This window comes from Hemiscyllium ocellatum, chromosome 13 (assembly GCF_020745735.1).
Source record: "Hemiscyllium ocellatum isolate sHemOce1 chromosome 13, sHemOce1.pat.X.cur, whole genome shotgun sequence".
NCBI classification, from domain to species: domain Eukaryota; kingdom Metazoa; phylum Chordata; class Chondrichthyes; order Orectolobiformes; family Hemiscylliidae; genus Hemiscyllium; species Hemiscyllium ocellatum.
Genome location: NC_083413.1, coordinates 62,306,642 through 62,331,980, shown reverse-complemented (window position 1 = coordinate 62,331,980; position 25,339 = coordinate 62,306,642). Strand labels below are relative to the sequence as shown.

Sequence of the window (25,339 nt, the reverse complement as noted above, 5' to 3'; positions counted from 1 at the left end):
TACCTATGGGAGGGTAAAGAGATGAGGACAGAGTGGGGTGTTGGTGAATACGTGGCAAAGGCTGCTGACAGGCAAAGGTAATTCTTTAGTCCAGTGTGTGTGAAAGAATGCCCAGTGCAGGGGAGAGCAAGTCCTCTTGGGGAAAGCCCATCTTGGAGCATTTACAGGCTTAAGAAAGGACTGTAATGTTTGACTTTCCAATTTCATTAATTTCTCCCTCTAAAAAGAAGCTTTTCATGCTAAACTTCTTTAAACTTAGCACAATAGTCTTCTTAATGTAGAAGTAGAAAAATAAAGAAATAAACTAATTTCTTTCTTTGTCTACCTCTGTAACTAAGAGTTTGTACCCAGGTCATCTGAATCGAAGACATTGTACACTTTTTGCTGTACTCTCATACTTTGTACTTCAGTACACATGACAATAACATCTAAATATATTTGCAAACATAGCAGTGCGTAGAATTGAACTGAGGTGGCAAAAGTTCAGGGAATCCAGCACAATATTTTTCCTTTTCAATACGTTATTCCAAACGCTGTATTGTTAAATAAATAATGGCAGAATTGTTCTGTTACTGTACTTTTTATTGGAAGCCAAAGTGCATCTGGATCAACCACAGTTGGCTGTGTGGTAAATGCATGCAAAGCCACAGAATAAAAATGCTTGACATTGGGCCCTTCACAAAAGGGTAGACAATATGAGCTCTTGTCCTGTGAAAGCTGTTTGCAAAAAAAAGAAAAACTTTTTGGATAATCTAAAGTTTTGGATGGCTTGGGTGTTTGGCCAGAGTTCTAAAGATTCCCTTTGTACATCTGAGAAAAATCATTGGAAGTATTTAGGGTAGTTAGTGTGTAACAAGTCTGTTCATGCTTCACATGGTGAACTGTAACTTACAATGTTATTTTCCACAGGTCCATGTTGTCCTTTGTAAAAGTCAACTGAACATACTACTTGTTGGGGGGAGAGAAAAAGCATAATATTTGTCATCTTGTGCAGTTGAATATCTGTGATTCTTTCATGTTAAAATTGTTCTTATTTCAAGTCAAATACTTCCCCCGGACTGGCTAATCCCAATTTTAAACAAATTAATAGCCTGAAGAGATTGTTCAGAGCTGAAAATGTGTTGCTGGAAAAGCGCAGCAGGTCAGGCAGCATCCAAGGAGCAGGAAATTCGACGTTTCGGGCATAAGCCCTTCATCAGGAATTCCTGATGAAGGGCTTATGCCCGAAACGTCGAATTTCCTGCTCCTTGGATGCTGCCTGACCTGCTGCACTTTTCCAGCAACACATTTTCAGCTCTGATCTCCAGCACCTACAGACCTCACTTTTTCCTTGAAGAGATTGTTCAGGCAGGAATACATGCTTTCTAAAAGTATGGGTGGATTTTTTTTTCCCCCACTTGCAGTTAAAGTGCAGTGTACTATCAACTACACCATTGCCCAGGCACATTTTCTCATGTGATCTTGCACTTTTCACCTCATTAACTACATAGCTGAACTGTTTGGTGTGTTTCTCACGTGGTGAGCAAGTTGTAAGTGCTGTGGGCCAGGTATTTCCTCACCGATTGTGGGTACTCAACCTTGAAAAGGTCTCGGAGGGAAGGCAAACTACCTCTGTATTTCTAGGACCGGGATCTGGAGGGGGTGGTGGAAAAAAGGGCTGCCTTTTTTTCCAGTGGAGACCATACCAACAGACTGGACCAGCCTGTACAGAAATTCCTGCACTGGGTCAACATAGCTCACATTCAAAGGCCAGTACTCATCTTACTCTGCCACTGGACATGTATCTCACCAAGACTGAAGGACAATACCCTCCATATTATCTGCATCATGTTCACTTGAGGGCTCTCACCCATCATATCCTTCTAAATGACTAATCCTTTCTCCCTTCTGCGCTTCCTACTGACTCCTTGGAGTGACCTCAATGCCTTTCCTGCCCATGCAGAGCCACCAGCTGCTTTTGAATCCACTTCCATCTCTTTCTTTTCATGGCTTTGACTCACTTGAGGAGTTCCCTCCACTCCTCCCACCCAGATCACTCACCAGCACCTGAATGGCTTCAAATTGCTTGCAGTTCGTTTGCATTGACTCACAATGGGCAAGCCCCTGTAGCGTAATCAGATGAGCTCCTTGACCACTGGTGGCGATGTCTTCGGACAGTCAGTTCTCCTCATTCCATTGAGCATTCTCTTCCCCTTTTGATATTCACATATTGCCATTTACTTTGATGTACATACAATGTGTTTGGAGCATAAGCTACTGGCGTGTACTGCAACTGTGACAATGATATAGCATGATGCTAACAGTGATATGTTTGCCTTCTGCCTGACTGAAACATGTGCTCCCCGTATAACAAGCTGCTTGCCTTTCTTTCTGTTTGAAAAAATGAGTAACACTGCAGAGGCTGACAGCCTTGTAACTGGGTGCTCAGGGCTCTGAGGGTCACATTGCTTTGTTTGCACACAGGCTGGCACCCTGTAACTCGACATAAACGTTAGCTTGCTTTCATAATGCTCACTAAGAGCTGTGAGTTAAATGTGTCCATGTTAATGCAAAATCCTCCTGTGTAGGTGCATGAGTGGCTGTCCTTGTGCAAAATCCAACCTCTCAGAAGTACTCAAGTTGTGGGTGTCCCTGAGCTGCGGAGTGCAGGGTTGAAGGCCTGAAGTGATGTCTGAGTTGGTTTGGGAGTAGGAACGAGGATATGATGGAGCTGGTGATTTACTGATGTGTTGTCTTGTGGATGAAGTGTCAAGGAGAAAGATAGTTATTGGAGAATGCAGGGGAATCGTGCAGATGAAGCAGTTGGAGGATGACCAGGTCAAACATTGTGTGAATTGGCACCATCACATACTCACGCTGTGGCTCAGAATCTTAAAAATGAAGGGGCATAATGGCAAACCACTGTAAAGAATAACCTGTGGTTATATTGGCACCAAAGCTGGGAAGGAGAGCTTCCTGGCTTGACTAGAGTGCTGGACCAATGGCCTACAGCCATAGGGTAACACCAGGTACCTAAACTGGCACCTGCTACCAATAGGAAACTGCAGGCTACTTGGAAAACACCAGTTGGTCTCTGTAATAGGACTTAAACAACTCTTAATGAAATGTGTTAGCTACCTGCTCCATTTAGGTGGATAACCATGCAGTCCTTCCCCATCTCCCACTGCTATTCTGCTTCCAGGGAAATGATCCATAAACAGGATGGAGAGAAAGGAATCTGCCATGTTGGCCTGCAGTTCCTACCACCTCCTTCCAAGGCCCATGCAGGAATCGAAAATCCTAATATTCAGTAGTGTAGGTTTGGTGCCACAGTTGCATAGGGATCCAGCCAATATGGACTGCAAGATGCTAGGGAACCATGTGGATTTATTGCACCAATTCAGCAATTTTGATCGGAAGAGACGAGAAATTACAAATTTCTTGAATCCCATGATGGGAATTGAAATTACAATCTCCAAATTTCCAGTTCATTAACTCTATATGATATCAAGAAATGGTTGGAGGCACTGGAAACTTCAAAGGCTATGAGCCCTGACAAACATTCTGACAATCTCCTCCGCTTTAGCACGCTTTACCCCCTGCTCTCGTCTTCACTGCAGAGGTCTGGCGAACCTCCAACATTGTATTAGGTTTGCTGTTGGGATCAGTCATCCAGCTCCAGATCCTCTCTGCAGGGGTTCCGCAGGGCAGTGTCAGAGGTTCCAGCCATTTTCATCTGCTTCATCAATGACCTTCCCTCAAGCATAAGAGAAGAAGCGGGAATGTTTGTCGATGATAGATTGCACAACTTCAAGCATTATCCATGATTCCTCTGATACTGAGCGGTCCATGTTCAAATGTAACAAGATCTGGACAATATCCAGGCTTGGTCTGACAAGTAGCAAATAACACATGCCAGACAATGACCATCTCGAAGAAGAGACAATCTAATCACAGCCCCTGACGTTCAGTGATGCTACTATTACTGAATCTCCCACTAACGACATCTTGGGGTCACCATTGACCCGAAATTCAACTAGACTAACTGCATAAACACAGTAGCTTTAAGAGCAGATCAAAGGCTAGAAATATGGCAGCGAGTAAATCACCACCTGACTCCCCAAAGCCTCTTCCATATCTACAAGACCCAGGTGATGGAATATTGCCACTTGCCTCAATAGGTGCAACTCCAACAATACTCCAGAATCTTGACACAATCCAGGGCAAAGCACATCACCACCTTCTCAATAGTAAATAGGGATGGCCATTAAATGCTGACCAGCTGGCAATGCCCACATCCCATGAATGAATTTTTAAATATTCACCCCGTGAGCTTCTGTTAGTTCTTGCATCCATATACCACCAGTTACTGCACACCTACCCCCTTAAAGTTCTCTCCCAAAATCACTTTGTCTGACTTTTTAATCTGAAAACTATTGTTTTAAATGTTTAACTCTAGTCTCTTTGCTTCCTTACAATTATCTGGCAAGTTGTATGTACAGGTGTACAACATGAAGCAGAACCCCCTTATAAATCATTCACAATTCACTGTATCCCAGTAATTTTATATGTTGCAGATGTAAAAAGCCTATTTTAAGATTTCATTCTGAATTCAAGATATATAAACTGCTGTATGGTTGTTTTTATAAATGCAGATCCAAATGTTCCAGTAAACCAAATGCTCTTTTTAAAAAAAATCTTCTGCTTGATCACAGGGATGCTCTTGAACGAGCAATTGAGGAATTTACTCTGTCATGTGCTGGATACTGTGTAGCAACCTATGTGCTGGGTATTGGTGACCGACACAGCGACAACATCATGGTCCGAGAATCTGGCCAGGTATGATCCAATTAATCTAAGAATTAACTCCAGATAGGATTAGCAACATGTGATTTCCAACAATATTTGCTAGTGTTGTAGAATTCATTCCTGTTTTCAGGTAACTTTTCACCCTCTGCAAAGCCATAGCTAAGATGTAAACGTAGGGGCTATCATTCCTGTTTGTCAACATTTTACAGCTGTCTTGTTAACTGAGAAACTAGAAGGAAGACTATCTTTGTTTCAACCTGATTGATCGTCACTAATATTGTTATTCTTCAGGTAGTGTTCATAATTATTTGATGATTGCTGACCCTTAGCATAAGCCATGGTCTAGCTATGGGGCAGGACACAAACGCTAGTCTCCAGTTGACTGCAGCTGGAACGGAAATGAAGTCCCAAAAAGGTGCCATTATTCTGAATCACGTGCTAACCATCTAGCCAATGCCCCCGCCTCCTTAATAATAGATTTTTTTTTCTGGATATAGGTTTGCTTACTGAGCTGGAAGGTTTGTTTTAAGACTTGTCACCATACTAGGTAGCACCTTAAGTGAGCCTCTGGATGAAGCACTGGTGATATAGCCAGCTTTCTATTTATATGCTTGGGTGTCCTTGGGTTGGTGATGTCATTTTCTGTGGTGACATCATTCCTATGGTGACGTCATTTCTTGTTCTTTTTCTTGGGGGTGGTAAATGGGATTAAAATCAATGTGTTTGTTGATAGAGTTCTGGTTAGAATGCCATGCTTCGAGGAATTCTCATGCATGTCTCTGTTTGGCTTCTAGGATGGATATGTTGTTGCTAGTTGATGTTCATGTATCCTGGTGGCTACTTTTCTGCCTATTTGTCCAATCTAATGTTTGTTGCAGTTCTTGCAAGGAATTTTGTAAATGACACTAGTTTTGCTTGTTGTCTGTATAGGGTCTTTCAAGTTCATTAGCTGCTGTTTTAGTGTGTTGGTGGGTTTGTGGGCTACCATGATGCCAAGAGGTCTGAGTAGTCTGGCAGTCATTTCCGAGATGCCTTTGATATAGGGGAGAGTCGCTCGAGTTTCTGGACGTGTATTCCTAGAGGCATGACACGACCCACTCTCACTAGTCCTTCCTCATCTGTATGTAAGGATACTAGTAAGACTGGGTCATGTCTTTTTGTGGCTAGTTGTGGCAACTCGCCACAAAAAGACATGACCCACTCTCACCAGTATCCTTACATACAGATGAGGAAGGACACCATTCTGACTGGGACAACACATCCATCCTAGGACAAGCCAAACAGAGACCTGCACAAGAATTCCTAGAAGCATGACATTCCAACTGGAATTCTATCAACAAACACATTGACTTGGATTCCATTTACCACCCCCGAGGGAAAAAAAAGGAAACAATGACACCATAGGAATTGATGTAATCACAGGAAATGACATCACCAACCCAAGGAAGCCCAAACATATAAATAGAAAGTGGACTTCACCACCAGTGCTTCATCCAGAGGCTCACTGAAGATATTACCTAGTATGGTGGCTAAATGTCTGAAAACGAACCTTCCAGCTCAGTGAGCATCCAGAATGTCAAACTGAGCTACAAATCTTCTCAAAACCCTCTAATTGATTTATTAATTTAACCAAGTCATTAATTTAATGGAACCTAGGATGCATTAAAAAAAAGTTACTTTTCTTACACCAAACAGTATTTTGTGAAACCCAGTTGTGAGGTAAAATCTGAAGTATGCGGATCTGCAAAACCTATTGTTCAAATATTCAAAATCCCAGCATGATAGTGTCCATATTTGCTGTTGTGATGTTGCAGTATTTAATATTGAAGCTTTGAACATTTAATAACTATCTCTAAGCATTTTGTTTCAATTCTAATGTTGTAATGCCTCTGACAGAGGAGCAATTATGTTTATAAGATAATGTTACTGCTTTGGAAGCAGTCTGGAGTCACCCCTGGATCCAGTAATTCTATTATAAATGGATAAATAGGGCAGCACGGTGGCTGAGTGGTTGGCACTGCTGCCTCACAGTGCCAGGCACCCAGGTTCAACTCCAGCCTTGAGCGACTGTCAGTGTGGAGTTTGCACATTCTCCCTGTGTCTGCGTGAGTTTCCTCCCAGTGCTCTGGTTTCCTCCCACAGTCCTAAGATGTGCAGGTTAGGTGAATTTGCCATGCTAAATTGCCCATAGTGTTCAGGGGTGTGTAGGCGAGGTGCATTAGTCAGGGAATATATAATGTAATAGGGTCGGGGAATGTGTCTGGGTGGGATACTCTTCAGAGGGTCAGTGTGGCCTTGATGGGCTGAATGGCCAGTTCTCAAACTGTATGGATTCTTAATTCAGTAGCAGTGCTAACATGCTGGTTTCAACAGTGAATGAGCTCAGACTTGTTAAAGTGTTGGCCTCTGTGGTCCTCTCAACATTAGGTAAGGTTCAAAGTCAGTCAACTGCGGCCATGGCCACAACCTATTTTACCATTTTGTTCTGTTTATACCAGCGTGTGTGTAGGTTGATACCACAGCAACCATTTAAGTGACAGAACTGCTTCAAATAAGAACTGTATACAAATTGGGAGATGACAGGTTGATCAAGCAAATTGTGAATACATTGAATACTGCAATATTTGCCAACTCTCTCTTCCCAGTAAAGAATACCTTTTTTTTTTGCAGTTTTTCAATTCTTATCATTTTTGACGTCACTTCAGTTTCAAAGATTGCAGAGACCTTTTACAAGAGAATAATCTGACTGTTTTCTGTTTCAAGCTCTTCCATATTGATTTTGGACACATTCTTGGCAATTTCAAGTCTAAGTTCGGGATTAAGAGAGAGCGTGTGCCTTTTATTCTTACCTACGACTTCATTCATGTCATTCAACAAGGAAAAACAGGAAACACTGAAAAGTTTAGCAGGTAATTAAATGGTCATGTCAGAGCTGTTGTATTATGACTCCATCAGAGCATGTTCTTATAAAAGAGACGAATAACAACAGCACATTTTTCTGGTATAATTGTTAGACTTGTATTGATGTCCCAAACTAGAGGGCAGTTTCTTAGGTGACCACAGCGTTGCAAATTGGCTTCCCTCTTGTGTACCATTTTAGTTCACTGCCTTTCCCCTATCCCTGCCTTTAATTATATTATGTATAACTGATATTTCCTTATAGTGCTGCAATAGTTAGCAACATATCGAAATTTTGATTAAGCGCACATGTATTTGGCACATCTGAAGTATAGTAGAATGATAACAATGTTGCCGCTTATGTAATCCAAGCTGTTTTGATAGCATAGTCTACTATACTTTTCCAAGGAGAAAAGCAAACTAAGAAATTGGCAATTACACCTTATTTAATTACTAAAACTTGAATCCATTCTGAAGTTTAAAATAACTTTAATGTGGTAGTCATATTAATCATTTGCTAACTACGTTGTATGTTTATTAGCAAGAACTACAACTTCAGTGTGCCTTGGCACGGTGGCACAGTGGTTAGCACTGTTGCCTCACAGCGCCAAAGACCTGGGTTCAATTTCCGACTCAGGCGACTGACTGTGTGGAGTTTGCACGTTCTCCTCGTGTCTGCGTGGGTTTCCTCCGGGTGCTCCGGTTTCCTCCCACAGTCCAAAAATGTGTGGGTCAGGTGAATTGGCCATACTAAATTGCCCGTAGTGTTAGGTAATGGGTAAATGTAGGAGTATGGGTGGATTGCGCTTCGCCGGGTTGATGTGGACTTGTTGGGCCGAAAGGCCTGTTTCCACACTGTAAGTAATCTAATCTAATCTAATCTAATCTTATGTCCTCTGTCAAATCAGCTTAAAGCGTTGGGAACTTTGCCATGAATTGGAGAGATGCAGATTTGAGCCCGACTTCGCTCGCTTAGAATTCCCAATATTGCTGTTGAAAATTTGATCAAATGATTCCATCCAGCCAGACTCATTTCTGTGTCTAGTGCACAGTGCATACAATTGGCTTCACCTCCTAATTATCATTTACCAAGTGGAAAGCATATAGGGATAAGACGAAGATGGAGGGGTAGAAATTTTCATGTGTAATGCTGATGATCAAAAGCTCACAGAAAATGTTAATACTCATACTTTATTTTCTTTTCTGAGAGTTATTTGATTGATTTTGAGTGATCAAGTTAGACAAAGGAAACCTAATGGTGGTGGTTACTTTAAGAGCCCCTCAAGCTAATTTGGTTTTGTAGGTTCACTCAATCATTGAGACATTCTGCCTCATAAAGGACAAGATGGATCCCAGTTTGAAATCTGACTTGATTGTTAAGAACAAAAGAAAACTTAGCGATCCATCACTGCAACACAAGCATTCAATACTGTAAATTTTGTTTTAGCAATAAAGTAGACATTTGCACAAAAAGAAATTTAAGATGAAATAGAATAAATCAAGCTATTTACAGACAACTCAAGTTTAAAGACCTTTATAAGACACTGATAAACTAGGTTCCCATTAAAACAAACAATATCCCTTTATGATACACAAACACTTGACCATACTCCCTTCCCCACTGCACATACGGTTTGACTTTGATTGTGTCTAATTCCTATTTCTTGGGAACCTGATAACCTTTTCCTTGAATCTTCATACAATCAAGCTTAAACTTTCTCACCATCAAATAACCCCGTTAGGGTTTTAAACAAATATTTCTGGCCTAGAATTTAACATTAAATTCCCTACACTGAGAATTCATTTCTTAACTATTTTGACATCATCTTTCTTCTTTAAGGGCGAATTACACATCCAGCTTCAGTCAACATTTTAAAAATCCTAGATAAAGCAGCTAAATTAGGCCATTCACCCCATCAAGTCAGCTCTGCCATTCAATCATGGCTGATGTGTTTCTCAAATCCATTGACTTGCCTTATCCTGTAACTATTCATCCCCTTTTTAATTAAGAACCTATTCGTTTCAGTTTTTAGGGTTCTTGATGTGAACTGCACAGCATTCCTGTGGCAGTGAGTTCCACAGATTCACCACACTTTCACTGAAGAAATTTCTTCTCCTCGGTCTTTCTCTGAGAAGATAGTCTTCCCTTCCCTCTTGAGGCTGTGTCCTCGGATCCTAGTCTCCCCTAGCAGACGCCTCAGGCGACTGTGTGGAGTTTGCATGTTCTCCCTGTGTCTGCATGGGTTTCCTCTGGGTGCTCCGGTTTCCTCCCACAGTCCAAAGATGTGCGGATCAGGTGAATTGGCCATGCTAAATTGCCCGTAGTGTTAGGTAAGGGGTAAAGAAAGGCGTATGGGTGGGTTGCGCTTTGGCGGATCAGTGTGGACTTGTTAGGCCAAAGGGCCTGTTTCCACACTGTAAATAATCTAATCTAATCTAGCAGTGAAAATATCCTCTCCACATCCTCCATATCCAGGCCTCTCAGAATTCTATAAGTTTTGATGAGATCCCCCTCACCTTTCTAAACTCCATTGAGTACAGACCCAGAGTCCTCAATCACTGCTGGAATGACCAGTCCTTCATCCCCTGCATCATTCTTGTAAACCTCTCCCTCTGAACCCCCTCCAAAGCCAGCACATCCTTTTGTAGATGTGGGGTCCAAATGTGCTGTCAATGTTCCAAATGGGGTGTGATGAGAGCCTTATATAACTTCAGTAGTACATCCCTGCGCTTTATATTCTAACCCTCTCAAAATGAATGCTAACATTGCATTTGCCTTCCTAACTGCCCACTGAATATTAATATGTTACCCTTAAGAGAATCTTGAACTAGGACTCTTAAGTTCCTCTGTGTTTCAGATTTTCAAAGCCTTTCCTTATTACAAAGTAGTCCAAACTTCTATTCTTCCTACCAAAGTATATAACTTCTCACATTTTCACATTGTATTCCATCTGCCAATTCTTTGCCCACTCTCCTAGCCTGTTCATGTCCTTCTGTAGCCTCCCTGTTTCCTCAACAGTAACTATCTCCCTACCTATCTTTGTAAACTTAGCAACAATGGCCTCAACTCCATCATCTATATACATAACAGGAATAGTTGTACAAAGTTAAAAATCACACAACATCAAGTTATAGTCCAAAAGGTTTATTTTGTAAGAACTAGCTTTCAGAGCACTGTTCCTTCATCAGTTGGTTGTGCAATACCAGCACTTTGAATGAGGAATAGATGTGGTCCCAACACCTGACATCTGCAGACCTCCATGAGTCACCAGCTGCCATCCTGAGAAAGACCCCTTTATCACCACTCTCTGCCTGCTGCCAGTCAGCCAATCCTCTACCCATGGTGTTACTTTGCCCCTAAGACCGTGGGCTCTTATCATATTGAGCAGCAGAAAGGCCTTCTGAAAATCCAAATAGGTCACATCCACTGGCTTTCCTTTGTCTAACTTGCTCACTGACACCTCAAAGAATTCTAGCAGATTTATTAGGCATGACCTCTCTTTGACCAAGTTGTGCTGACTCAGCCCTCTTTCACCACGCACTTCCAAGTACTCCACAATCTATGCTCAATAATGGACTGTAAAATCTTACTAACACCCAAGGTCAGGCTAACCTGCCTACATTTTGCCATCTTCTGTCCCTCTTCCTTTTAAACGGGGTGTGACATTTGAAACCTTTCTTGAAGTCTTTCTTGAAATGCCCCAAAACCAAAAGAAGTCTGAACTCTTCTGTCTGAAAGTTAATGTACAACTATTACTCTGTTACTCATAAAAGCACATCCACTGAAACCAAAACCCTGTTGATCCCTCTCACTCATTACACTTCTGAATAAATCACCAAGGCTCCTGAAATACCTACCAGTTAATCATTATATTCTTTCATAGACACCGATCAAACACAAACGCCAGAAGTACAAAATCCAGACTCTCAAATAAATAAATTTTGTGAGTGATTTGCACTTTGTAGCCACTGATTCTTTTAAGTACCAATATTTATCTTCAGCATTTTGAAATGAAATGCAGAATTCATCTTAAATTGAAGTCTTTCTCCTTTTAACACTACCATTGCCAGCCAAGCACCTTGTTAGTGATTTAGAACGTTAATTCCCCTTTCTACTTGGCAGACTGGTGAATTAACCACCCAGAGTTTGTAACAAAATGTATATCATAGCTGAATTTTTATCTCCTTTTCACATCCAGAAGTTGTGCATTTTGTACTGTTATCTATTTTTGGAAGGTTCCGTCAATATTGTGAAGAAGCTTACCTGATTCTGCGCAAGAATGGAAACCTGTTTATTACTCTGTTTGCACTAATGTTGACAGCAGGTCTACCTGAGCTAAGCTCCATCAAAGACATCCAATACCTTAAGGTAAAACTTTTTTATACCTGTCTGTATTCCATTGGAATTATTTCAGAAATGCATTTTAAAGTGATGCTAAAGCAAAATACTGAGGCCTAGCAATTTGAGATAGAAGCATGAATGCTGGATAGATTGAACACATCTGACAGCATTTGTGGAGAATGAAACAAAGAAACCTTTCATAAAGTGAGGCCTTTTGAACCAGTTTGTTAAATGTTGGGAACCTGTCAGTGAGCTTTAAAACACAGACCTGTACGTCTTTGTTCACAGTGAATTTTGATTATTGCTTATCCCGTGGAATAACACAGGAAACAAAAACTAAACACAAGCAATGAGGAAAAGAAATTGGATCACATCTTTGCAACAATCCAAACTCATTTCTCTGCGCTTCCAAATATTGGATTAAGACGACACCTTTCTCTTTACTTTGACCAACAGTAGTAAAATGATCCAGCAAATTTTTTTTGCAGTCCTTCCCACCTTCTGATCAACACTATCTGATCAATTGAAAAATTAAATTACTAATTCTGGAGTACATGCCAATGACACTCTAAACTGCCTACTTGCATTTCGAGTCCTAAGAGATATACAGCACGGACACAGGCAACTCATCCATTTCAATCAGATATCCTAAATTAATCTAATCCCATTTACCAGTATTTGGCCCATATCCCTCTGAACCCTTCCTATTCATTTACCCATCTAGATGCCTTTTAAATGTTGTAATTGTACTAGCCTCCACCACTTCTTCTGGCAGCTCATTCCATACACACACTACCCTCTGCATGAAAAAGTTGTGCCTTAGGTCCCTTTTAAATCTTTCCCCTCTCACCTTAAACCTATGCCGTCTAGCTCTGGATTCCCCTCCCACCCTATCCATGCCCCTACTGATTTTATAAACCTCTATAAAGTCGCCCCTCATCCTCTGATGCTCCCAGGAAAATAGCCCCAGTCTAGTCAGCCTTTCCCCATAGTGCAACATCCTTTTAAATCTTTTTTGAACCCTTCACAACATCTTTCCTATAGTAGGGAGACTAGAATTGAATGCATTATTCTAAAAGTTGCCTAACTTAAGATCAGGATTTAACAACATCTGAAAGATTGTGGTGTGTTTGTGATTGTTTTCATTTTTCTAATGTGAGGACATCTAAATGTCTTTTGGGATGGTCGGCTGAGACTGAATGTATTATGTGATACAGAATGGAAACAGTTCCTTCGGTCCAAGTCATCCATGCAGACCAGAATTCGCCCGAAGAGTCTGGTTTCAGTGCTGTACATCTGACCCTGACTATGTGAAGGCCTGCAAATACCACCTGTCTGTCCCCTGGTACCACTGGTCTCATATAAAAAGATTATTCCTGCTGCTTCTGTGATATGACAGATATTTAATAATGGGTGATTCAAAAAAAGTTTATTTTGCTTTAATTGAAGCATGCAAACATTCGAGTTACTTAATGTCATCAAAGTTGGCTAAATATGTTGAGTACTTTTGTATTAAATACTTGTTCACAGTCAAATTTTCTTTCAACTTCTTCACATGTTTTGTTTCTGAAGAAAATTTCATAACAAACGAGAGAAGGGAATTAATGCTCAAATGGCTGCTTTGAGGTATTATCATTCCATAATTTTTATTTTTTTTTCAATTACCCTGGGTCCGTTCATAATGTGGACACTAAGTGTTTGTGATATTCTATCATTCCAAACAGTTCACACAAATAAACTGACCCATCTGTGGACACACAATGAGTTGAATTTTTCTGACTCTATGGAAATGGTTTTTGAGGCAGTTACGGCAGGGTTGGGAGGGGTGAGGGGGTAGGGCAATAAGTAAGAGAGGAATCAGTCAGGATGGCTATCCAATGCATTCCTGCCTCTGGGAAAATGTCCGTGGGCAGGGGGAGAACTGGTTTAGTTGCATGCTCCATGAAAGGCAGTCATTTAAGAAAATTAGCATCTACTGACAGGGTGTTTTGTGACAGTGCTGGTAGTTTTCCACCACTGAAATCCGCCGTCCCTGCCAACCACAGAGCCTGACAGTTCATTGCCGCCTTAGCAGGAGACCATGGGAACCAGAGGCTGCATGTCACAGTAGGATGGAAGACTACAGCTAGAAGTAATCCTGTCAAATAACTTCCCCTCCAGCCCAATGGTCTGGCTGAATACAGGCCTGTTGTAGTTGTTGAGTTGTCCAGAGTCACTAGATAACTCTGATGTTAAGGCTTCCTCTCCGACTGGGCCTGCCTACTATTCAGATCTGTCGACCTCTTACTGGGCCTGCAGCTTGATGAACCAGAAGGATAGCAAGCAAAGAAGGTTGCACTGGCCATGATGATATGGGTGGGCTCAGGAACCCATGTTTAGTTCAAATGCAGGGACCCCTGATACAAAAACATAAGTGGCTTCAGTATCCAAAAGCATGGAATACAAGGTAGGGGATTGGTTAGCAGAGATGGAGTGGCAGATATTTTAAGTATGTTCATATTTTAAATAAAACCACCATCCACAGGAAATTTTAAAGTTGGAAAAGCATCAAACTTATTAAAAAATACATCATTGTAGGAAGATGAGTGGTAGGTCAGTTGATTGATCAGAATACAAAGAACAGCAGAGATTAACTGCAAGATAAATTGAGTTGAAAAAAATTAGAGAGGAAGCTAGCTAGAAATATAAAAATGCTTAGCTTGATTATTTAAAAAGGGAGACAGTAAGTATAAAATGAGTGTTGGTCCTCTGGTGAGGTGAGAATGTGAAGGAAATAGCAGATGAAACAAATATTTTGCTTTGTCTTTACTATAGAAGATGCAGAAAAAACATTTTAATAGCCTCAGGGGGTTCTGTGAAATTACAATCAGGAAAGAGTCGTACAAAGAGTGGAGCTGTGGCCTGATGAGTCTGTCATCAAGTGAACTTAATCTAAGGTCTTAAAAGATTTCTGTTGAGGTACTCAATGCCTTGATAATTTTCCAAAATTCTCTCATTTCAGAAAATATTCCAACAATCTGGAAAATAGCAAATATGGCCACTGTAGTCAAGAAGGACTGGAGGCAGGAATCTAGTCTGGTTAGCTTGCCATCTGTCACTAGGAAAGCATTAGAATCAATAGTTAGAGACCATAGATTTGTACTTAAAAAAAAAACACACGCACTCAAGGTAATTGAGAAGAAACAGCATGGTTTTGTTAAAGGGAAATGTGTACAGTCACTTTATTGGAGTTCTTTGAAGGTGTAACAAGGGTTATGCATAAAGAGGAGTCTACATGCCCTGTACTTGGATTCCAGTGAGGCATTTGCTAAGACTCCACGTTTTAAAAAAAGTCATTGTAGGAAATAAAAGTCCATTCTGGCTTAGATAAAAGCTGGGGCTGGCTGACAGAAAACCAAACTTAAATGGGTTTTTATCTGATTGGTAAGATGTGACAAGCAGAGCCATTTGGTGTTTGCTAGGGTTTCATCTTTATAGAATTTCCATCAATGTCTTCGATGAGGGTGCAAAGGCATGGCAGCTAAATTCACAGATGTTTCCAACGTAGGGAGGAAAGGATGTTGTGGAGATGACATAAGGAGGTTGCAGAGGGACATAGAAGGGTTGAGTGAGCAGGCAAAAGGCTGGCCTGGTAGATGGACTACATTATAGGAAAATGTGAAGTTGTTCGCTTTGCCTGAAAGAATGCAAAAACAAGATTTATTTAAATGGAGAATGATTGCAGAATTCAAAGGTGCAGAGGAATTTGGATGTTCTGTTATGAGTCACAAGAAGGTAGTATGCTAGTACAGCATGCGATCAGGAAGATTAATGGGATGCTATCCTTAATTACAAGACGATTTGGGCAAATGTTATTTTTGATATGTAGGGCATTGATGAAGACCTCTCAAAACTATGCACAGTTTTGCTCTACTTTGGGAATGGTTCAGAAGAGTTTACTAAATTGATTCTTAGAATGAGGGGATGTCTAATGAAGATAGATTGGACAGGGCAGACTTGTTTCCATTGGAATTTAGAAGAGCAGTGGGTGAGTTATAATGCAAGAGATTTTTATTAGATTTTTAAAATTAGATTACTTAGTGTGGAAACAGGCCCTTCAGCCCAACAAGTTCACACCGACCCTCCGAAGAGCAACCCACCCAGACCCATTCCCCTACATTAACCCCTTCACTTAACAATTTAGCATGGCCAGTTCACCTAACCTGCACATTTTTGGACTGTGGGAAGAAACCAGAGCATCCAGAGGAAACCCACACAGACATGGGGAGAATGTGCAAACTCCTCACATCCTGAATTGTGGATGTGAAAAGAACATTTCCTCTTGTGTATGAATCCAGAATGTTTTTCCAAAATAAAAGGTATCACTATTTCGGACGGACAGAAGATTTTTTTTCCCTCCTGAGGGTTGTGTGACTTTGGAAATCTCTGCCTCAGATGGTGGCGGAGGCCAGGTCATTACGTATTTTAAAGACAAAGGGGGTTAGATTCTTGATAAACAGAGAAATCAACAGTTATCGGAGTAGATGGGAATGTGGAATTTGAATCAGAAAAACATCAAGTATGACCTTATTGAATGATGGGGCAATGTAGAGGGGCAGAATGGTCTTGTCCGATTTTCTATGTTTGTTTGTACCCCAGCAGTGACAAATGGCCTGGACGCTCAATCCTATTGGGACTCTTGTAGCTAAACCACTAACACTCAATCCAAGTTGTTGCATCCTCCAACACCTAACACTGAATATGCAAAGCTAAAGAAATAGAATGACCTTATCTGCAATTATAGTCAAATAGCGCACTGACACACTACTGATGGTGGCTTGACTCTCCAGAACTCTAATGCAGCTTCAATCTCAACCACAAATAAAAGAGAAACAAAATGGGGAGAAAAGCATCTAGCCCAATATGACTGAAGAATACTTAAGAGAAAGTGATATCATCAATTTCTCTGCTTTAAAATAGACAGTTTCAGGAAGCCAAAGTTGGGTGCCAATTGGACTTTTAATTGTGTGATTTCCAATGTCATACGTCTTTGTTAGATTGCAACCCTGTTTTTCTAAATTTCCTCCTTTTTGGCTCCAGGACTCTCTGGCTTTAGGTAAAAGTGATGACGAAGCATTGAAGCAGTTTCGACAGAAGTTTGATGAGGCCCTTCGTGAAAGCTGGACAACAAAAGTGAACTGGATGGCTCACATTGTGGCCAAAGACAAATGGTCCTAGTGCATTTTCAGCAGTGCACTGAAATGAATACAGGGTGTTTAATTGAGGAGGCAGCTTGCTTCTGGACCATATTGCAGGAGAATGCTGCAGTTCTTGCACTCCATGCCTTCCAACTTCCAGTGCGTTATGAAATATGTATATATTTGCTGGATCTTGCTGACTTCGCATGCTGCTAGCGACTGGTTGCTTCACCTTGAGATTTTTAATGGCATGGTACTCGTAGAATAAATCAACACTTTTTTCAGAAGTTGAGGCTGACTGATACCAAATATTGAACACTATCAATATAATAGTGTGATTGATATTGGGTGTTTATATTCATATGTTTGTTAGATTCATTTTAAGTGGAAGATTTGTATTTTAAATCAGTTGGTCTGGATCGAAAGATCATAGTAGGATCTAGTGAACAGGAATTGGTGATACATTTTGTTTTGAAATAAGCACTTGTATAATTCTGGATTTTGGCTAACACCAGTGTATCCCATGGTAAAACACCCATCTCCGTATCAGTCTGCTTGCATACAGTTTGGTCAGTGCCATATTGTTGCAGGTGTTGTTTTATAACCGAGGAGAATGATTCTGTTTTCACTGAAAATCTTGAACAATAGGTCAACGTGATATACTTGGTCTAGAAGGAAAATAAACTGGTATTTTATATCTGGGCACACTTACCCATGACACTACTTCTCCTGATTCCTTGTCATTGTATGGATGATTTATGAATAACTGGTAAATAAGCCTAGAATTGCCATTTTGTTCTCCAATCATTGAGATCTTAGCTCTGAATAAGGTAAATGCTTAGCAGTGATGGATTTCTGAACTTAACACGTCAAGTCAACTTTAGTTTTTGAGTGATTTCAGTCATGCTTTTTGGTGTGTTTCAGATGATGTTGTAGAGATGGTTTAAAAAAATAGCTTCAATTTTGCACCATTGGAATTAATTCAAAGGGCTTTAGCTACATTTTGCAGCCTGTTACCCAGGAATGATTAAGGTTCCCTGTCACTTTAATGATTAGGATAAATTGAAATCAGCTTTTACATTCCATTCTGGAATGTACTCATTACTGGCTGGGCCAGCAGTTATTGCCCATCCTGATTTGTGCTGGAGAACTTCTGCTGGTCCATTTATTGTAAGTAGACAAACAATGGCACTGGCGAGGGAGTTCCAGGATTTTAACTTAGCAACACCAATGAAATGGTGATAGACTTTCAAGTCAGGATAGTGAGTGGCTTGGTCTGGTGGGGGTGGGGGAGGAATCTTACACGTAGTGGCGCTTTCATGCATCTTGTCCTTCCAAAGAATACAGTTCACATGTTTGGAAGGAACTGTCAAAAGGCAGCTTGATGAGTTAACATAAGTGTGTTACATGAATTGTACACACTGCTGCCACTTTATGTTGGTGGTAAAGAGAGTGAAAATGATGGATGGGGTGCCAATCACGCAAGCTGCCCTATCTTGTGTAAACTTGTATTAACAGTATCAGTTCAACAAAAGGCAACAGAGAGGCTACTTGTAGGGAAACCAATTACTCTGATTACATGTGTAATCATAATGTAAACATGGACCTTGGATGTAGTTGATATTGTCCAGGTGGTCAGATGTGTCATGAGTACAGATGTGCTTATCTGATATTTTGCAATGGGATTCATTTTTATCAGTGTTATCAAGTTTGCTAACTAATGTTTTGAGGAATGAACTACTTCTACCCAAATTGGACGTATACCACAGTTTAAATGAATAGAGAATGTGTTGGTATTTACAAAATGTAAATTGTTTAACAAACAATATGGAACAATTTTTTCACTTGATTTTTGAATTGTAAACGCCAGATTGTCCTGTAGTGATTCTGATGTGAAATTGTACTAGAAAACTACTGTTTCTACTGTGGTGGAGGCCTTCTGTCATTCCATTTAGATACACCCAAAGCACACTGCACCCGAAGTGCCCACTGAAGCTAACCACAAAGAAGTGGTTGGTTTAATCTGAATGTGTTATTTTTTCTGACCCTCAGCTACTGTTGTTTATTCAGGGTGTTGCCACTTTTCTTTTGACTCAGCTATTTTAATGCTGCTTTAATTTGCCTTTATCTACCATGCTCAATGGAGGGAGAAGATATATAACAAAGTAATAGTGAGCACTGCAGTTTTGATGCTTAATGGAATGGTACTGCATTTTCTCTTCCCTGGTGCTATTGCAGGCAAACACTTGTAATTTGTGCAATACAAAGATTTTTGTAACAACATAGCCACCGCTGCAGGCATTAAAACATTAGTGGGGGAACCATCCTCAATTTTTCAGGTGAAGGGCTCTCATGGTTTTAACAATATCGGTATTACAAGTTCATGCAACCTTTGCTTTCAATTTTTAAGCTGAAAATTTATTAAAGGGTAATTTTGAATAAGATAGCTTCCTTACAAGCATTGGGTATGTGGTGTTATCAGGATTTAACTGTGTGGAATGTTATATGGTAAATAAATGTTCACAAGCACAGTGTATCAATTTTGGATTATTATTGGAGTTCTTCGCTACAGAAATCTCCAGTTAAGAAATCTACTATTTATCATTGTGCTTAATATGAAAAAAAAACTGATAAGATGGACAAGTTTATTTTTAACCTAACAGTGAATTGAAGTGATTTTGATTTGCACAGTTTAACCTAAATGCATAGATATTAATATTTTAGTGCACTTTAGCAGATAGTTAATGTCTCTGGCCTCGACTGAGAGGATGGTGACAGCACTGGTCTCAGCAAAGATACCTCTTTTATATGCTTGAGATTGACATGAACATATGCCAACTACAGTCCTGAAACTATTACAGCTTACCTTTAACTGTTCAGGTTCGATGTTTGTCAGATATTCTGAGTAATACTGGAATTTCTTGAAGCTCTCAACTGATTATTTATTTGGGAAAATTATTTCTTCAGTAAGGAAACCAAATTATAAGGATGGTTTACTTTTTTTGTATGTATATTATGAAATATATGCCTGTTTCCAATCCATCCAAAATACTATATATAGGCAAACATTATACTGGCCTGGGAAAAGCCGCAATAAATTTTCAAATCTAGTGGAATACAGCTGATTTTAAAAAAGCATTCTGAAAAGTCAGTAGGGTATATTGCTAACTTTGGCTAGTGGTTGTGAAGATAGAGAGGTAGTAGAAAAGGACTGTGTTCAAATGTTCCATTAATTGAGATTTACCTTTGTATGCTAGATCTATGCTGTGTAAATTATTTATTTTGTTTAAATGCATTTTCAATGTGGATTTTATCTTTCCATGTGCTTCTCAACCCTCATCCATTCTCCCTGTTAGAAATGTGGGATATTAAGCTGCGGACTACTCCCTGGTTGCTGTCAATGCTGCTTAATATGAGCATAAGACTTAGAAATGGCATAGCAGATTGTTCGTCTGTGTCAGGCTTTTCCCACGCTTGTGGGGTGCTGTGGTCCACCTTGTAATTAGTAGAGAATTATCAAAGCTTGTCATCAGCACAAGCTATGGTTGAATGCCAGTTGAGGTTGGTTTTGGGATTTGAGCCAGTAACCTCACTGTCGGCATTCTAATGCTCCATTATCAATGCTACTGTTCTGCCTTTTGTACATTGTTTATAATAATCAGAAATGCTTGTTGCTACTACTGAGTTGTGTAGATTTGTACAGAATTATTATAGGGTTTAAAAACAAATTTTCTCCATAAGGGCTTGGGCAACACTCCTATAATAATCCACCAAATATTATGCAGACTGTGGATTTATTTAATTGTGTCCTTGTAATAAATAAGTAAACTGTATGATAAATAAGTGGCATGCAGGAAACTGTGCCTTCAAAGATTTGCCATAGATTTTGAATGTACTTGTTAAATGTTTCAGAATTTTATCCTGTTTATATTAAATCATGTCATTCCAGAAGAAAATTTGCAAGGACTTTCATTTAAATGGCTGTTAAATGTATATTTTGTTTTTAAATAAATTTTTTTATGAAACTTTGTCACGAAATTTTTCTTCTGTGTTGGAAAAAGTTTGCATCTAGTTAATTTTTGGTGTGCTGTATCTCAATTTCAAGGTAATGTCACAGAGGAGAAAGAAAAAAACATTATAAACTCTTTATCACTTTGAAGAGATGTTGATTCAAAACAGAGTCAGGGCTGATGCCTGCATTTATTAATAACAAGGGTAATGGTTTCTATTGAAAACCCTAGGTGTACACTCATAGGTAAAAACTTGGAATGTAAGCAGTGGGGAAGATAATCAGGCAGACAATCATTGTCCACCACCAGATGGTGGGTTCTGCTGAGGAGAAGGTGACACGTGTAGGGTGGAGTTTGCCTTCTAGTCCTGAAAGTAGGTTAGAGACAGACACAGTAGCTGCTGAGTCCTTGTAAATATTGAGACCCAAGGAAAGTAAAGAGAGTCGCTAAGGCCTCTAGCCCTCATCATCCCACCTACTCTTTGACACCCATACCAAACTATCCCAAATGTCACCCCTTCCCCTGCCACTTACCTGCAACGGCCCCATAACCTCAATGAGAATCTTTGTCTGCACCACTTTTCATGTCCCACTACTCTCACTGATAGTGGAGGTGGTGATGTAATGTTGTCACTGGACTAGTTCTCTCAAAACCCAGACAAATAATCTGGGGTCATGGGTTCAAATCTCACTGACTGCTACTGAAATGTAGATTTAAAATTAAGGCCAGTAATGGTTAACTTGAAACTACCATGAATTGTCATTTAAACATCCCCCAGCCAGAAAGGAATCTGCCATGCTTACCTGGTCTGACTACATGCAACTTCAGGTCTGCAGCAACTGCCCTCTGAAATGGCTGAGCAAGCCATTCAGTTTAATGCCAGTTAAGGCTGGACAACAAATGCTGACCTCTCCAGTGCCATCCATATCTCATAAAGTTAAAAAAAATCCCTCCAAGCCATCCAGACCCCCAGCCTTCTAGCAAGTAGCTTGCAAGTCAACTTACTGAGAACTAAACCACCACCACCTTCCAGACCAACGAATCCAGTATCTACCATAGGAGGACCTCAGCAGCCCCATGCTGAAGTAATATAAAAGTCTAAATATCTATTAGAACCTTTATTCTAATTAAGAACGCAACAATTTAAGGAAGCCCATTGTTTAAAAAATGTCAGACTTGTACTTTTAAGCCCACATCAGATGGCTAATCTTTAATAATCTGCTTGAGCTGTCAAACTGCAAACTCCCAATAGAAGTATGAGCTTATGGAAAACAGACAATCATGAATAAAAGTGACAATCATAATGCATGTTAAATTCAACACTGGTTTGGTCATTGCTAGAGTAGATTTGTTTAAATTCTCACTGACCTGAGCAGTTTTGTTTTTTTAAAGTACTGGGAATTTAAATACTCTTACAGTTTGTCAGTTCAACACACAAAGGCTAAAGCCCTTTCTTCATTATAACTGAGGCCTCAGCGTCTGAACTCAGTATGAACTCAGCATTTTCAAAGGCCCTTCTCAGTGAGTCATGCCTCAGACGTTTTCCTCCACCAGCGAAATGCGATGTCAGAAATTGGAACAACGCTTACAAATCCAGGCCTTGCTTACCAGTTGTATCAAGGAGCAATGATGCCAGGAGGAAAAAAAAAGCAATGGCTGTACAGGATGCAATGGTCATCCACAAACCAGAAGGATAATAAACCACACAATATTTATCACTGTTCATGACTCCTCAGATACTGCAGTAGCCCCACATCAAATGCAGTAGTCCTGAAAAATATCTAGGATTTTGGGTTGACAAATGGCAAGTAATGTTTGTGCCATGTGTGGCAATGATAAAATCCAATAAGTGGGAATCAAACTTTTGACATTCAAATTTTCAACATGCTGTGTCTGACCATTGACTAGAAATTTAATTGGACAAGCCACATAAATATAGTGGCCACAAAAACAAATCAGAGGCCAGGAATTCTGCAAAGAGTAACTCATCTGGCTCTGCGAAGCCTATCCACTACCTCGATGGAACAAGTCAGGAGTGTGAGGGAATACTTCCCACTTGCTTGGATAAATGCAAATTCGGACAAACTCAAAAGTTCAATGACCGAGGACAAAGCGGCCCACTCGATTAGCACCACAACCAATCCCACCTATGATCAGTGACAGCAGTGTGTACCATCTCCAAGATGCACTGCAAGGATTCACCAGGTCTCTTTCATCAATACCTTCTAAACCCACAAACATGACCACTAGAAGGTCAAGGGCAGCAGATACATGAGAACACCATCATCTGCAAGTCACTCTCCATTCTGACCTCGAAAAATATATCACTGTTTCTTCAGTATCGCTGGGTCAACATCCCAGAAAACCCTCGCTAACAATATTCAGTATATCTATATTCAATGGATGCAGTGGTCCCAGGTGGTAACTCACCCCATCTTCAAGGGGGTGTTCATCTACTGATGAAAGTCCACATCCCATGAATGATTTTTTTTCAAGAAAAAACAGTTAAGGGCCATTACTAAGGCAGTCACAGATCGAAAGCAACTCAAACATTGAGTAGCATGAAAGATAAGCATATAACTTGTTCATCTGGTTTTCTTAAAGTGTACAAAGATATTTTAATAGCTTATATGCTGTTAAACAACACAAGTTCCAACACTAACAAATTTTAATTATTGACCAAAATTTCTTATATTTGCAGTAAATAGAGGAGATTCTTTAAACAAATTAAAAAGTTAAAATTTATTTGAGAAGATGTTATTAAAATTTTAATGCAGCCTAAGAATGAAGCAATACAGTGAGTCATACCTTCTCCTTTATTTTTTGTTGTTACTTATTACAACAGAGGTCCCAAATGAGAAGATATGCAATTTGAAACTGTAACTGAAATACAGAAATTGTTTCAAATTGTGCTTTTAAATTGTTTTAAAATTTTTATTGCATAATTTTGGCAAACTAGATCTCCACCTTATCACCTCAAATGAGCAAAATGGATGGTTGATGAACAACAATTAGAATTAAATTTAATTTCTGTTTAATACTATAAGTAAAATTAAGTAGAAGGAACTTGCATTTATGTAGCACCTTATATAATTTCAGTATATACCAAAGTGTTTTACACCCAATGAAGCAATGTAGATGATCACAACCACCTGCAGGTACCCCTCCAAGCCACTCATCAAACCAACATGGAAAAATATTGCCATTCCTTCAAAATCCTGGAACTCCCTAATGGCATTGTGGGTCTACCTGTGCACATGGACTGCAGCAGTTTAAGGCAATGGGTCACCACCACCTTTTCAAGGGCAACTAGGGGCAGGCACTAAATGTTGTCTTAGGCAGCAAGGCTAATGAATGGATTTTTAAAAAAACATAGTTCATTCGAACACACCAAGGTGATGTATACGGAAGTGCAATATCAACAGTAATTTTCCTTTCAGTGGCTGTTGTTTGAGAGATAAGTATCAACCTGTATGTGAGAGCAAACTCTCCGACTCTTGGAACAAAGAGGGCCATTGGATATTTAAATTCAGCTGAGGGGGTGGACTTTGTGTGACAGGTCAACCATTGATGGCACTTCTGAAGTATCAGTCTAGTTTATGTTTTTATTTCTGGCATGAGACTTGAACTCACAACCTTCCAATTCAAATGCAGGACTGCCATCATTGTGCCAAAGTTTCCACCTGAACATGAATGAGCTTAGGTTAATGTAATCTTTCAATGCATCAAACAGCTTGATTCAGATCTTTCAAGGTACATTTCATGCATGTGACCAATACAAATTGTTAACTGTAAAGGCTACAATATATGAACCAAAGCCACATGAAAGTACTTTCAAACATCATTTATCATCCGGTTCCATCTGATCGGCATTCATATAGTTTTGAAGGGTATGTTTGATTACCCAGTTTATCTTCCTTAGTTGCTTCATTAAAGTATGGACCGGTCCTCTTCCAACTTAACTCTTTTTAGTAGAAACCTGTCAAATTCAGAAGATATCAACATTGATAATTTTTTTCATAAACATCTGCAGGTTGTGTGCAAAGTTCTACTTTTACAAGACATTCTCTCCAATAAATACATATGCAGAAGAAAGACTGTATAAAAGGTTCAGCAAAATTTCA

The 25,339-nt window shown here is 39.9% G+C and overlaps 2 protein-coding genes across 3 annotated transcripts in view; one reads left to right on the top strand and one right to left on the bottom strand.

The window, feature by feature from the left end:
* pik3cb (phosphatidylinositol-4,5-bisphosphate 3-kinase, catalytic subunit beta) overlaps positions 1-21,230 on the top strand; it is a 187,530-nt gene extending 166,300 nt beyond the window's left edge. For both annotated transcript variants that reach the window (XM_060834867.1, XM_060834868.1), the window contains exons 20-23: positions 4,695-4,818; positions 7,552-7,697; positions 11,923-12,055; positions 17,108-21,230. In XM_060834867.1, the coding sequence (XP_060690850.1) occupies positions 4,695-4,818; positions 7,552-7,697; positions 11,923-12,055; positions 17,108-17,245 (541 nt within the window). In that variant the 3' untranslated portion in view covers positions 17,246-21,230. The remainder of the gene's footprint in view (positions 1-4,694; positions 4,819-7,551; positions 7,698-11,922; positions 12,056-17,107) is intronic.
* Positions 21,231-25,070: 3,840 nt separating this feature from the next.
* Positions 25,071-25,339, bottom strand: part of LOC132821345 (tripartite motif-containing protein 42-like) — a 37,103-nt gene continuing 36,834 nt past the window's right edge. Inside the window, exon 6 of the mRNA XM_060833928.1 lies at positions 25,071-25,194. Within this exon, the coding sequence (XP_060689911.1) occupies positions 25,174-25,194 (21 nt within the window). The 3' untranslated portion in view covers positions 25,071-25,173. The remainder of the gene's footprint in view (positions 25,195-25,339) is intronic.